The sequence below is a fragment of the Eptatretus burgeri genome, chromosome 15 (genome assembly GCF_056783735.1).
Source record: "Eptatretus burgeri isolate ZD-2024b chromosome 15, Ebu_testis_v1, whole genome shotgun sequence".
Classification (NCBI taxonomy): domain Eukaryota; kingdom Metazoa; phylum Chordata; class Myxini; order Myxiniformes; family Myxinidae; genus Eptatretus; species Eptatretus burgeri.
The window spans coordinates 43,067,955-43,080,332 of record NC_140975.1 but is presented as its reverse complement, the minus strand read 5'-3'; the positions used below and the strand labels follow the sequence as shown (position 1 = coordinate 43,080,332).

The 12,378-nt window shown below is 44.6% G+C and overlaps 1 protein-coding gene across 2 annotated transcripts in view; it reads right to left on the bottom strand.

The window, feature by feature from the left end:
• Positions 1-11,604, bottom strand: part of LOC147012055 (cAMP-dependent protein kinase type I-alpha regulatory subunit-like) — a 59,374-nt gene extending 47,770 nt beyond the window's left edge. The window contains exons 1-3 of one of the 2 annotated variants that reach the window (XM_085858166.1): positions 11,252-11,604; positions 8,903-9,073; positions 3,873-3,964 (exon numbers count right to left, since the gene is read on the bottom strand). In XM_085858166.1, the coding sequence (XP_085714292.1) occupies positions 3,873-3,964; positions 8,903-9,073; positions 11,252-11,413 (425 nt within the window). In that variant the 5' untranslated portion in view covers positions 11,414-11,604. Of the gene's footprint in view, positions 1-3,872; positions 3,965-8,902; positions 9,077-11,251 lie in introns of both variants that reach the window. The other variant, XM_085858165.1, reaches the window with a different exon arrangement.
• Positions 11,605-12,378: the final 774 nt, after the last annotated feature.

Here is a 12,378-nt window from a genome sequence, read left to right as displayed (position 1 = left end):
GAGCAAGGGCAACGTCCACTCATTTTATGGTAACCTTATCATTATAGACTTCACAGCCATGGCCATGGGGAAACGGTACATCTGGCAAACTATCCAAGCATCTTCTCCAAATTGTGGCTTGGTTGTTGATGTGCCAGAGATGCTTTTCAGCCACCTTCTGACACAGTGGAACCTGAGATAGATCTGTAGTCTGTGTGCCAAACATATAATTTCTAAGGAGATCAAATGATTCATACTCTTTCTTCCCATACAATGTGCAGATTGCTGCTTCTCCTGCAACAAATAGTTCTGGTGTTATGTTAAATGAATGCCCGATAGCCATCATGGGACCTCTAAACGTTGAATCTTCCTTGACGAGCTTAACCCCAGCTATGTTGCCCCTGCCAACGAATACACTCGAGTCGCAGCCAGTGAAAGCATGATATCCACGAAGGGCATTGCCTACATCTGGACCCAGTTTCGTTCTGATAGCAGTGAGATGAAGGCATCATATACACTGTTGTGTATCTGTGTGGAAGATCAATTGTGCTTGGATGTTATGACTCACACTGCAATGACTGCAACATCACTGTCCGGAGATTTGACAAGAACAGCTTGCACCCCCTCTTCAGAAGTGTGGACAGCATGAAGCAGCATTCTCGTATATGCTTCTTCATGGGTCGATCTCAGCGAGTCAACCTGTTTTGATGACTGTACTCAGGTCATCACTGGTATTCAACTTGCAGCATTTATCATCTACTGTGCCAAATAAGGTGCGATTGAACAATTGCCCTGCATATTCTGGTCAGCACCATTCCTGCAGTAGAAACTGTGAGAGTATCTGCTTGAATAACATGCTCCCCAGAAATATGTTGAACTGTTTGTTGATCTTCTGTGTACCTGAGTGAATTGATTCCAAAACACCCACAGCCCTTCTCCGATCACGTTCAACACCTGATCGACACTTCTGGGTATGTATCAACAACCCAGTCAATCCTGACATCTGGTATGTCTCTGGTGGTGCTCTTAAATATCTGAGATGCTAGCTGGGAGTATTTGTGCAGTGTGTAGTGCCCGTCCCCATTTAAGTTTCCTCATCGATATCATTATTATCGCACACAAATGTTACCAGAACGTTGAGAACTGTGAAAAATGGAAGAGCATTGACATTGTCCTGCTGCAGGGGTTGTTTAGAAAGCATGGTCTCCACCTCCTAGAGCTTAGTTTTGGAAATATAATGCCCAAACTGATTGAGAATAGGCATGAGCTGCATGCTGCCTGTCTTGTGATGAACAATGATGGCCAAGGTTACACGCTTTGGTGTGTACACATCCACTTCTGGAGCACTGGATAATGTCTTGAGCTGCAGATGGGATCCTTCGTTTTGCACGTTCAGGAACATCCACTGGCACCTCAAAAGAAGCATCCACTACATCTCTGGCTGTATTTCCAGCAATAACCCAGGAGAAAAAATTGGAGATACGTTGGGAACTGGCTTCAGATGAAATTACTCGGCCTCCTTCACATCATGGATTGCTTTGTAGAGTATTTGAGGCTTCCTTGGTGACATGGCTCTGTTCGTCCTCTGAGCAACTGCACAATAGCTTCAACTGGGTCATCCTCAAGCCTCGATTGCACAGACATTCCTGCTTCCAGAATCCCCAAAGAAATACATTCTGAGAAGATTATTTCAGATCCACATCTGAATCTGGGATACCAGAAATAAATCTCAGCACCAAATTCCTTTACCAGTCATTTCTTCATTTATTTATTTTTTTTCACTGTGGTACACTGGTGTCCACAATTGTTGGCAACTTCTGGCACATCTAACTTGGAAATTATTTTGTCGTTCATGTAGAAGATAATTATTTACCTAATAATAAAGTTCATTTAGTTGTAATACTTAGCAAAACTATCTCAAGTCCAAGTTTCCATACGAGAAAGCCACAGGTGGTGGTACAGGAGATGGTTATTTTAACCCTTTCATTCTGAGAAGTTAATTATTTGCAAACCTTCCAAAAAGTTAATCCTCACATTGAAAAGTTAATCAGTGGAAAAACTTAGATGTATCATCGTGACGTTACGCAATCACCAGACACGGTGACAGCTCGTTCTTTAAGCAAATAATAGCCCTAAATGAAACCATTAATTGTAGCAAACCACCCACGTGGGTTAAGCGGGGGATACCTGTGTACAATGTGGTCTAAATTACACCTTTAATTCAATTCTATTTAGTGCAACAAAATTATCAAGACACAAGATAATAATGCGTTACTTCACTTTCATCCAAATTCCCCAACTCGTCACCAGATGAAAGTTGTGAAAACAATGAAAGCATTGACTTGTTATACATGGATGCAGCGTAATGTGAAGAATGTGCTTACAGTTGCATTGTGGGTAAATAATTGGCTCATACTGCCCTCTTTTGTCTTAACTTTGCTCCATGCATTCAAGATTTGTCCTTTTGTCAACTGACCAGCATCTGTATTAATGTTACATTGGTTAGTAACGTGACATGGTTTCGTGATGTTAAAAGTTTTGACAGCTTCTGTAGTCCACATGTTACAATGTTCATGATTCCAATTTCTTTTTTTGAATGAAGGATTGTACAGAGAAGGAAACTTCAAGCAATCATCTCTGCACAAAGGCTTTCTCTTCAGGCAAAAACAAGTTGGCGTTTTGGTTAGAAATGTTACACGGGCAACAAAGGGGTCAAAATTTCACTAAATCGGTGGTCTAAATCCATGAGAAAAAAAAAAAATCACAAATATTGCTGATTATAGCTGAGATATAGGTTGCACCAAGACATAAATCTCATTAAATAGACGATAAATTTAAATCTGTCATTCATGTTAATGGTACAAAATTTGATTTTTGGCATATTTTGTCCAAACACATGGCAAGGAAAGCTTTTGCAAAAACCTTGATGTTTATGCCATCATATAAAGCCAATTTCTACTTCAAAAAACACAATTCCCAATTTTAAGGTCATGTGCACCTCTTCATGGAATTTCCCATATAATCGCAGGATATTTCAAAAAGTTGTGGACGAGTTTGGTCGATGACAAGAACAAGCAAATTACATTTTGGTTAAGTTCCAGATTCAGGTCCGACCCATCAGTGGGATACAATTTTCACCCCTGTCTGTCTGTTTATTTGTCTGCCTGTGTGCCGGATATCTCAAAAAGTTGTGGACGTATTCAGATGAAAACTTGGTGGACAGGTTGGGTGTGTGACAAGGACGAATTGATTCGATTTTTGTGAAGATGCAAACCTGGATATATAAGGATTATATTGGGGGAGGGTTCCTGTAGCCTTCCCAGCAGTTGTCAGGGCAGGAATTTGGAATTTGGTCAAGGCACCAACGACAGCTCACATACCCTTTGCAAAGGACACTATAAGAGCTTTAACATTCACAAACTAATGCCAACAGACGGGACACCCAGTTTACCATGAATCAGAGGGACGGCACACACATCGATGAATCACCCTGCCTCCGAAACCCGTGGATGGCAGTTTATAGCTGGGTTGGGATTCAAACCCAGGCTAGACAGCTGAGAGATAGATGTGTATACCTCTAGGCTATCTTTCTGTATTATATTGATGGACAATTATTTTTAGCCTTATTCCAGGCCTCTGAAATAAAATGAATTGGGGGGGGGGGGGTGGGGAGGGGATGAAAATACCTTGGCAGTGCTTTACAGAAGCAATAATTTAAAAAAAATCAAATGGATACCAATTAATTAAACAAACTATGAGTAAACACACTTAATTTGGATTGGATAAGTGGCTTCATTTAAAGACTGTTCAAATGTTAGTTAGCAACCTGAAACATTTTCGATCATATGTAAAAGCCACAAGTCAAACAGTCTCAGCGTTTGCAATGCACGCACCTACGCTCGCTGTCATCCAAATGCGAGAAAAGAACATTCCGAGCAATGGCCTTGGACAGTGCGGCCATCGTTTTGTAGTCCTTTGGAATGACCTGCTCACAATGAGAGTGAGGGGGGTGGGTGTGGGGGAGAAGGAGGAGGGGAGAAAGCAAATGATTTTAACTTCTACGTTTGACGGATAAAATATAAACCACTGTGTTCAAGATCGAAACCAACTCGATGGATAAAAGTTACAATTTATCATAGCGTCTGCGAGAGAACAAAATTAAATGAGGTTAGGAGGGGGGAGAAGGAAGGGGGGGGACTTTCAGAAAATGTTTAACCATCAAATTACATCCTTCTAATGTATCCAAAATGATCCTTGAACCACATTCTGAAAATGGTAGAAAAAGAATATAGAAAACATCACAAATCTATTCAATAATTTAATCAAGTTTAGTGCTCAAAGAGCTTCCGGAATAAGGGTACTTTAAAGCAACATCCATAAAAACAATAATGGCACTAGGAAGAACACATACATCCACCAGACTGGACAGTTTACGTTTTTTATCCCACTGATAGGTCCAATCTGCATCGGGACCTGAACCAAAATCGGATCGGCTTGTTCTCATCATGTAACCAACTCATCCACCAAGTTTTGTCATAATCAGTCCAACAACTTTTTGAGATATCATCTTTGAATGAAGCTATCGATTTTGGCCATATCTCTCAATGGTGAAGAATCACTTAAAAAGAAAATTCTAGTATCCGGATCCACATCTGGATCTTCACCAAAATGAAATCAATTTGTAGTCATCACACACCCAACCTCTCCACCAAAATTCCGGCCAAATCAGTACATAACTTCATAAGATATCCTGCTCACAGACAAACAGACAGGTGAAAACAAGCTCCATCCACCTTCAGTGGCAGAGGTGAACAGAACACAACACACAATTAATTAAATATTCTCTCACAAGAAACAGATCACCACCAACTCGATTGGACAGCTTAATGATCCCACAGATCCGACTACGGCATTAGCAAGTGTGTAGAGCAATGATGGGCTTTGTTGACCTTTTTGGGATAGGCAGTTAAGGTGCGTTGCTGCCATCTAGTGTTTATGGCGACACTGCAAGAAAGCGTCTTCAATTTGGCAATGTTGGTCGTGAGGGAAACATTGTCGTCAAGCAGCTAAATTATTTGTACCCATGATGGGGGTGGCATGCAGAAAGTTTGTGGCCCAAGTCTTTCACAAAACGGCTGGTCAGGCCCGACATGCGACCGAGGTCAATGCTTGTCGGAACGTAATATTTGTTGAGGGTGCTGGGGATAACCCACCAACCTTCATGAAAGACAATGGGATCTTTAATGTCCACCAACTATTACAAGCAGACAGGAGACTCTGCTGATTAGGGTGCTATTGTTTGTTTGGGGGGGGGGTGGGGGAATTAATTCATAGCACCTAATGGGGTGAGGGGTGGAGAGGGTAAGTGTGAAGGTGGGGGTGGAAGTCACCCCAATTTTCTCTGTAAATTTGTATTGGAGCACTGCCTGGCGGAGAGGTATTGAAAGTCATAACCATACAAGTGGGTGAATTCACCCTACCCACAAGAATGGATTATTTGTTAGTCTATATGAATAAACAATCGTTGAAGCTGCTGAGATCCATAAATGGGCAGTGGACAGTGACAGTAAGTGACACACAGAAAAGTCACAATATTTAATTTGCAATACCATTCCAAGCTGCATTTTCAAATTTACACCTTCACTGTTTATGTTGACACAGAACATTGTGTTTGTGTGGCAGCAATGGCCATGATAGGACACTGATTTTAATCATCAAAACATCAAAAAGGGGTGACTGTCACACGAAAATACACAATTCAGGGTCTTTCTGTCTGTCTGTCTGTGTATGCCTGGTGTTGGCTTAATGGTTAGGGTAGTGGGCTTTGGATCTGAGGGTCCCGAGTTCAAATCCCACTCAGCTGTTAAATTAATACCAGGTGGGGTGAACTTGGCCTGTCATCCTTCCGAGGTCGGAAAAATGAGTGCCGGCATGCTGGTATCCTGTGTTGGAGTGGCTACCCATCCAGGATTGTGCCCACTAGCCAAGGAGACTGCTTAAGTAGCACCAATGCTCTGCACAGAGTATGGTCCCAATCTCCTCTCTGTCTGTGTCTGACGGTGATATATTCGGTTGTTACTTATCCAATGTCAACTAAACTTGCCCCAAGGGGGACTAATGGTCACACTGAGGTTTTAGCGACTTCATCCCCCTCCCCTAACCCCCCCCCTCCCTCAAATCCAGAAGGGCATTTTCAACCTTGGACAAAACCCATGTAATGGTGTTTAAATAGCTTTTTGTGGGACACACCTACCGGAAGTATAAATTATCATAACCACAAATTGTTCAGTCAATTCCGTCCAACATATGATTACCTCTTTAAACAGTCGATACTGTTGTTTAAACACGAGACTGAAATAAATTTGGAGGAAACCCGACATCCTTGAGGTATTCTATGCTTATCGTGTCCCCCAAAGATTAACAGATCCCGAGCCGTATCAACTTGTTTGGCCGCAATGATCTTTAGCTACTAAAGGTGCTTAAAGGAGTCTTTACGCATCAATGATGTATCCCATTGCACGTCAGATTTTTCTGTCGATCAGATTATATGTGGATTGTTTGTAACATATTGGGGCCTCATATGAGATTTCGCCCAGCCAGGGCTTCAAGTGTGATGCATGATATTGCCCCAAAAACCCTTTCGGTCCACTTGTGACCTTTATTCAACACAATATCCACTACATCCACTCGCCAGAGGAAAATTTGGATAGATTCACCTTTATTTACATGTGGGCAGTACACAAGCTAAGAGTTGCTGGTCCGCACACCTACCAGAAGTTAAAAATAAAAAAAGCACACACACACGCGCACACACACACACACACACACACACACACACACACACACACACACACACACACACACGCGCACACACACACACACACACACACACACACACACGGTGTCCCAAAAGTCACCTCGGGATTTAGAAATTAAATAACATTTCCGTTTTTAAAATAATTTATGATTATTTTTATACCAAAAGAAAATTTACAAAATAGAGAAAAATTTGCTTTATTAAAGAAAAATGATGCAGCTTCGATGTCCTCCATTTTCGGCTTCGCAGAGACGGGCTCTTTCGACAGCATTTTCCATAACAGCGGACAATAACTCTGGCATCAACCCTCAAATTTCTGCACAGATGTTGTCCTTGAGCTGCTGAATTGCATGGGGCTTATTGATGTGTACACGCTCCTTCAGGTAAATCACAAAGAAAATAATCAGGAGGCGTCAAATCAAGAGAACGTGATGGCCAAGAAATTTCTGAATTTCGCAAAATTATTCGGTGTCCATGCTCTTTGGGTGAAAATAATTGATCGATGAAATTTAAAATAAAATTCCACGATTTTGGTTCTTTGTTCAGTTGTGAATTTTTCCCACGGGTAATTTTCAAATGTTAATCTAAATTCTGAAAAGAAAAGAAAAACAAATTATTAAAAAACAGAAATGTTATTTAATTTCTAAATCCCAAGGTGACTTTTGGGACACCCTGTATATGGATATATAATAACCAGTTGTCCAGTACTGTCAAGTCATGTCCATCTTCTGGTGACATTCATGATCAGATTACTCCAACCATCTTGATCTTGCACTGCTTCACAAAGCTCTGGCAGACAGTTTGGTTGCAGCCTTTACCCCATCCATAAAGCATATAAAAGGTCTTCCTCTTCTTCGCTCAACCACACCCAGTATGGTCAACTTCTCCAGACTTTCATTTTCTGGGCACATTATGTGTCCAATCAAACCAAGACAGCTTGTTTTAGCATCAGTGCTTCTAATGCACATGGTGGTCTAATTTCTTCAAGCACAGATTTGTTTGTTCGTCTTGCAGTCCATGGAATTTTCAACATTAATCTCCAAACTCCACACTTCAAAACTGCAAATAGTCTTCCTTTCTTTTTTCACGATCCACAACTGACATCTACATATTACAACTGGAGTATTCACGAGTCTCCTCGTGGTTTGCATTGTGACATCTTTGTCAATCCTGACATTGCTCTTCTCTGCAATGCGAAACGTCAATTAAATCTTACAACGCAGGAAGACAATTTTCCACATGATCATATCCCAATCTGTACACGCCCATCATCTCAGTTGACAAGTCTTTAATCTGATTTAAGTTTAAATAAAAGCCAGCTTTTTCACTGTATGCCTGATGCTGGCTTAATGGTTAGGGTGGTGGGCTTGGGATCCTAGGATCCTGAGTTCAAATTCCACTTGGCTGTTGAATTAATACCAGATGGGGTTAACTCTGCCAGTCATCCTTCCGAGATCGTCAAAATGAGTGTCAGCATGCTGGTACACTGTGTTGGAGTGGCGACCCGTCCAGGATTGTGCCCAATAGCCAAGGAGACTGCTTAAGCAGCACCAACGCTCTGCACAGAGTATGGTCCCAATCTCCTCCTCCTTCTTCACTGTCTGCAGCAGTTTCATTAAGTCCTCTTTACTTTCTGCCAAAGGAGTGGTGTCATCAGCATACCTTAGATTGTTGATACGTCTTCCTTCAATCATGACTCAAACCACCATGTCATCAAAGTTTGTTTGTCAAAATTATTAAAACCACAAATTATTCAATTCCATCCAATGACAATTTAATAGCAACAACAATAATAATATTAATATGGGGGCTGGCAGGAGAGCCAAGAGATATGCACACTCACAGGAGTTTGAATCCCGACCCAAATATAAACTGTCATGCTGGTGTTTCACAAGCAAGAGGATTCATCAGTGTGTATGTGTAATCCCTCAATGGACACAAAACTTACCCTCCTCCCCGTTTTCCCAGTTCAGTCCCACTACCAGCTACTGCGCATAGATCATAAATATAAATATTCAGTTATGACAAAAAGGTGACATCTAAATCTTGTCGTTTGTGCATTCCTAAGTTTTAAAACACAAGCAAGCACGGTGAGAGATGGGTTACCTTGCGGACATAAGAAGCTGCATCCTCTTCAGTGTACACCTCGGCACTAACTCCACCACGTCGTCGTCTTTCGCCCCCGGCTGAGTTAGGGAACGGAGCACTTGCTTCGTCCTCACGTCCCTCAATCTGAGAGCTAGATCTTCGGCGAGAGACTGCCAATGCGGCCTCCTCCTGCTGTCAAACCCCCACAAAAGAGATTAATAGTTGGACTTCCTGGATATGTATTCATAGTCGTGGCACAAAGGTCTCTTCTTTCTCAAAAGTGAAAATGGATATTGAACATTTGTGACCCATAGTGATGAAACAGTTTAGAAACGTTTGGTGTCGAGAGATGAGCATCCACACCTAATGACAATCAACTTTACCTTTTGCCACCTTGTTGAAAAGTAAAAATGCAATCACTTTATCACTGAGCCAATCTGTTATTATTGTACAATTTGTCCAAATCAACAAATTTCATCAAAGGAGGGATTGGCCTTTGCCATTCCGATCCCAGCACATGAGGATCCCGGATATACAGTGCCTATAGGAAGTCAATGTGTGTATGTCGGCCCTTTCAAAATTTTCACCTTTTGTTGCCCTGTAGCCTGGAATTAAATTGCATTAAATCAGACTTTTTCCACATTTATTTTCACATCGTAACCAACAACTTCCAAGTGAAATAAAAATTTCAGAAAATTCATGGAAAATACAAAACTAGAATATCTTGGTTGGATAAGTGTCCACCCCCCTAAGATAATACTTGGTGGAAGCAGCTTTGACAGCAATTACAGCTGTGATAGTGGGGCAACTTAGCTAAATATAGCATAACAATTGTGCATTTTGTGAGGAAAGCACCAAATTTGGCACACGAGTAGCCTATCATATTACGAACAGATTTGGATATTTGGCCATCTCAACTTCAGCCGCTGAAGGCTGTGGCAGCCATTTTCCACTGCCATCAAAAATTTTGAGATGACCCAATATCCAAATCTGTTCATAATATGATAGGCTACTAGTGTGCCAAATTTGGTGCTTTCCTCACAAAATGCACAATTGTTATGCTAAGTTGCCCAACTATGAGTCTGTTTGGATAGGTCTCTACCAACTTTGCACACCTTGATTGGGCAATATTTTCCCATTCTGAACAAAACTGTTCAAGCTCAGTCAAGTTGCATGCGGAGCGTTGATGGACAACAATTTTCAAGTCATGCCACAGATTTTGATTGGATTTAGGTCGGGGCTCTGACTGGGTTCCTCCTCGACCCACCCCGCTCGTCCTCCTGCCCGACCCACCCCGCTCGTCCTCCTGCCCGACCCACCCCGCTCGTCCTCCTGCCCGACCCACCCCGCTCGTCCTCCTGCCCGACCCACCCCGCTCGTCCTCCTGCCCGACCCACCCCGCTCGTCCTCCTGCCCGACCCACCCCGCTCGTCCTCCTGCCCGACCCACCCCGCTCGTCCTCCTGCCCGGCCCTCCCCGCTCGTCCTCCTCCCCGCCCCACCCCGCCCGTCCTCCTCCCCGACCCACCCCGCTCGTCCTCCTGCCCGACCCACCCCGCTCGTCCTCCTGCCCGACCCACCCCGCTCGTCCTCCTGCCCGACCCACCCCGCTCGTCCTCCTGCCCGACCCACCCCGCTCGTCCTCCTGCCCGACCCACCCCGCTCGTCCTCCTGCCCGACCCACCCCGCTCGTCCTCCTGCCCGACCCACCCCGCTCGTCCTCCTGCCCGACCCACCCCGCTCGTCCTCCTGCCCGACCCACCCCGCTCGTCCTCCTGCCCGACCCACCCCGCTCGTCCTCCTGCCCGACCCACCCCGCTCGTCCTCCTGCCCGACCCACCCCGCTCGTCCTCCTGCCCGACCCACCCCGCTCGTCCTCCTGCCCGACCCACCCCGCTAGTCCTCCTGCCCTACCCACCCCGCTAGTCCTCCTGCCCTACCCACCCTGCAAGTCCTCCTGCCCTACCCACCCCGCTTGTCCTCCTCCTCCTCTACCCACCCCGCTTGTCCTCCTGCTCTACCCACCCCACTTGTCCTCCTGCTCCTCTACCTCCTCTACCCACCCCACTTGTCCTCCTCCTCTACCCACCCCACTTGTCCTCCTCCTCTACCCACCCCACTTGTCCTCCTGCTCCTCTACCTCCTCTACCCACCCCACTTGTCCTCCTCCTCTACCCACCCCACTTGTCCTCCTGCTCCTCTCCCTCCATTTCCCAACCCACTTGTCCTCCTCCTCTACCCACCCCACTTGTCCTCCTGCTCCTCTACCTCCTCTACCCACCCCACTTGTCCTCCTCCTCTACCCATCCCGCTTGTCCTCCTCTACCACCTCTACCCACTCCCTTATCAAAAGGTTTTTTTCACTCACCCTCTCAAGACGTTCAAAGTGTTCCCTCAGGAATCTCATCGGTCTCTCAGGCCGCGCCACACAAAGCTGTACGATGCTCTCTTTCAACACGGCCTGGATCCCATGCTTCTGTACATACAGCTCGCATTCTCGCACACCTCCTTCCTCGCAGGGAGCCGCCATGATTCCCTTTCGATTTACACAAACGATTTCTCCGAGACCACCAAGGGAAAGGGGAGCGACGACCACAGCACAGGTACAAACACAGATATGGAGCTGGGAAAATAAACTATGGCGTCCAAATACGACGACGGCAAATGTAGTGAGTATTCTCAAAAGGATGTGACGTCACTTTGTCACTCTTTTGGCCCCGCCCCAGGTCCTCTGACGTCAGTGATGCTACAAACTTATGGAAATATTGCGATGACAGGATGTTTGTTGACGTGTTTTATTTTAATATACTCCCCTCGATATAGGTCTTCTAAATGATCTTAGTTTATTTTTGTTTGATGGCTTTTCCAAATTATCAACGCACGTGAGTAACAAACTGTTCACGAAAGCACGGATCGCACTGACGGCAACTACACTGTCTGGGTATTCACAAAGTGTTCGAAAATGAACAAACTTTCACCACGGGACACGAGGACTGTGGTGGTCACCGAGCTTCCGGAACAAACTTTCACAACGGGACACATGTCAAATGGAGCACATGGCAAACGGTTCTGATGGCGATAACAAATTATATATATAATATCACATCACATCTGCTGATATTAAACACTGTTTATCCATTGCCACGGTTCCATCACCCACGGCCACAATAAAAGCGGAACGTTTTGGGAGACCTTTGAGTCTCCACACAATTTGGACATGACCTAACCATCCATCCATCCATCCATCCATCCATTGGGACCATACTCTGTTCAGAGCGTTGGTGCTGCCTAAGCAGTCTCCTTGGCTATTGGGCACAATCCTGCACAGGTGACCACTCTGACACAGGATACCAACAAGCTGGCACTCATTTTGCCGACCTCGGAAGGACGATAGGCTGAGTCAACCCCACCTGGTATTAATTCAACAGCCGAGTGGGATTTGAACTCAGGATCCTCGGATCCCAAGCCCCCCACCCTAACGACCTAACCATGATG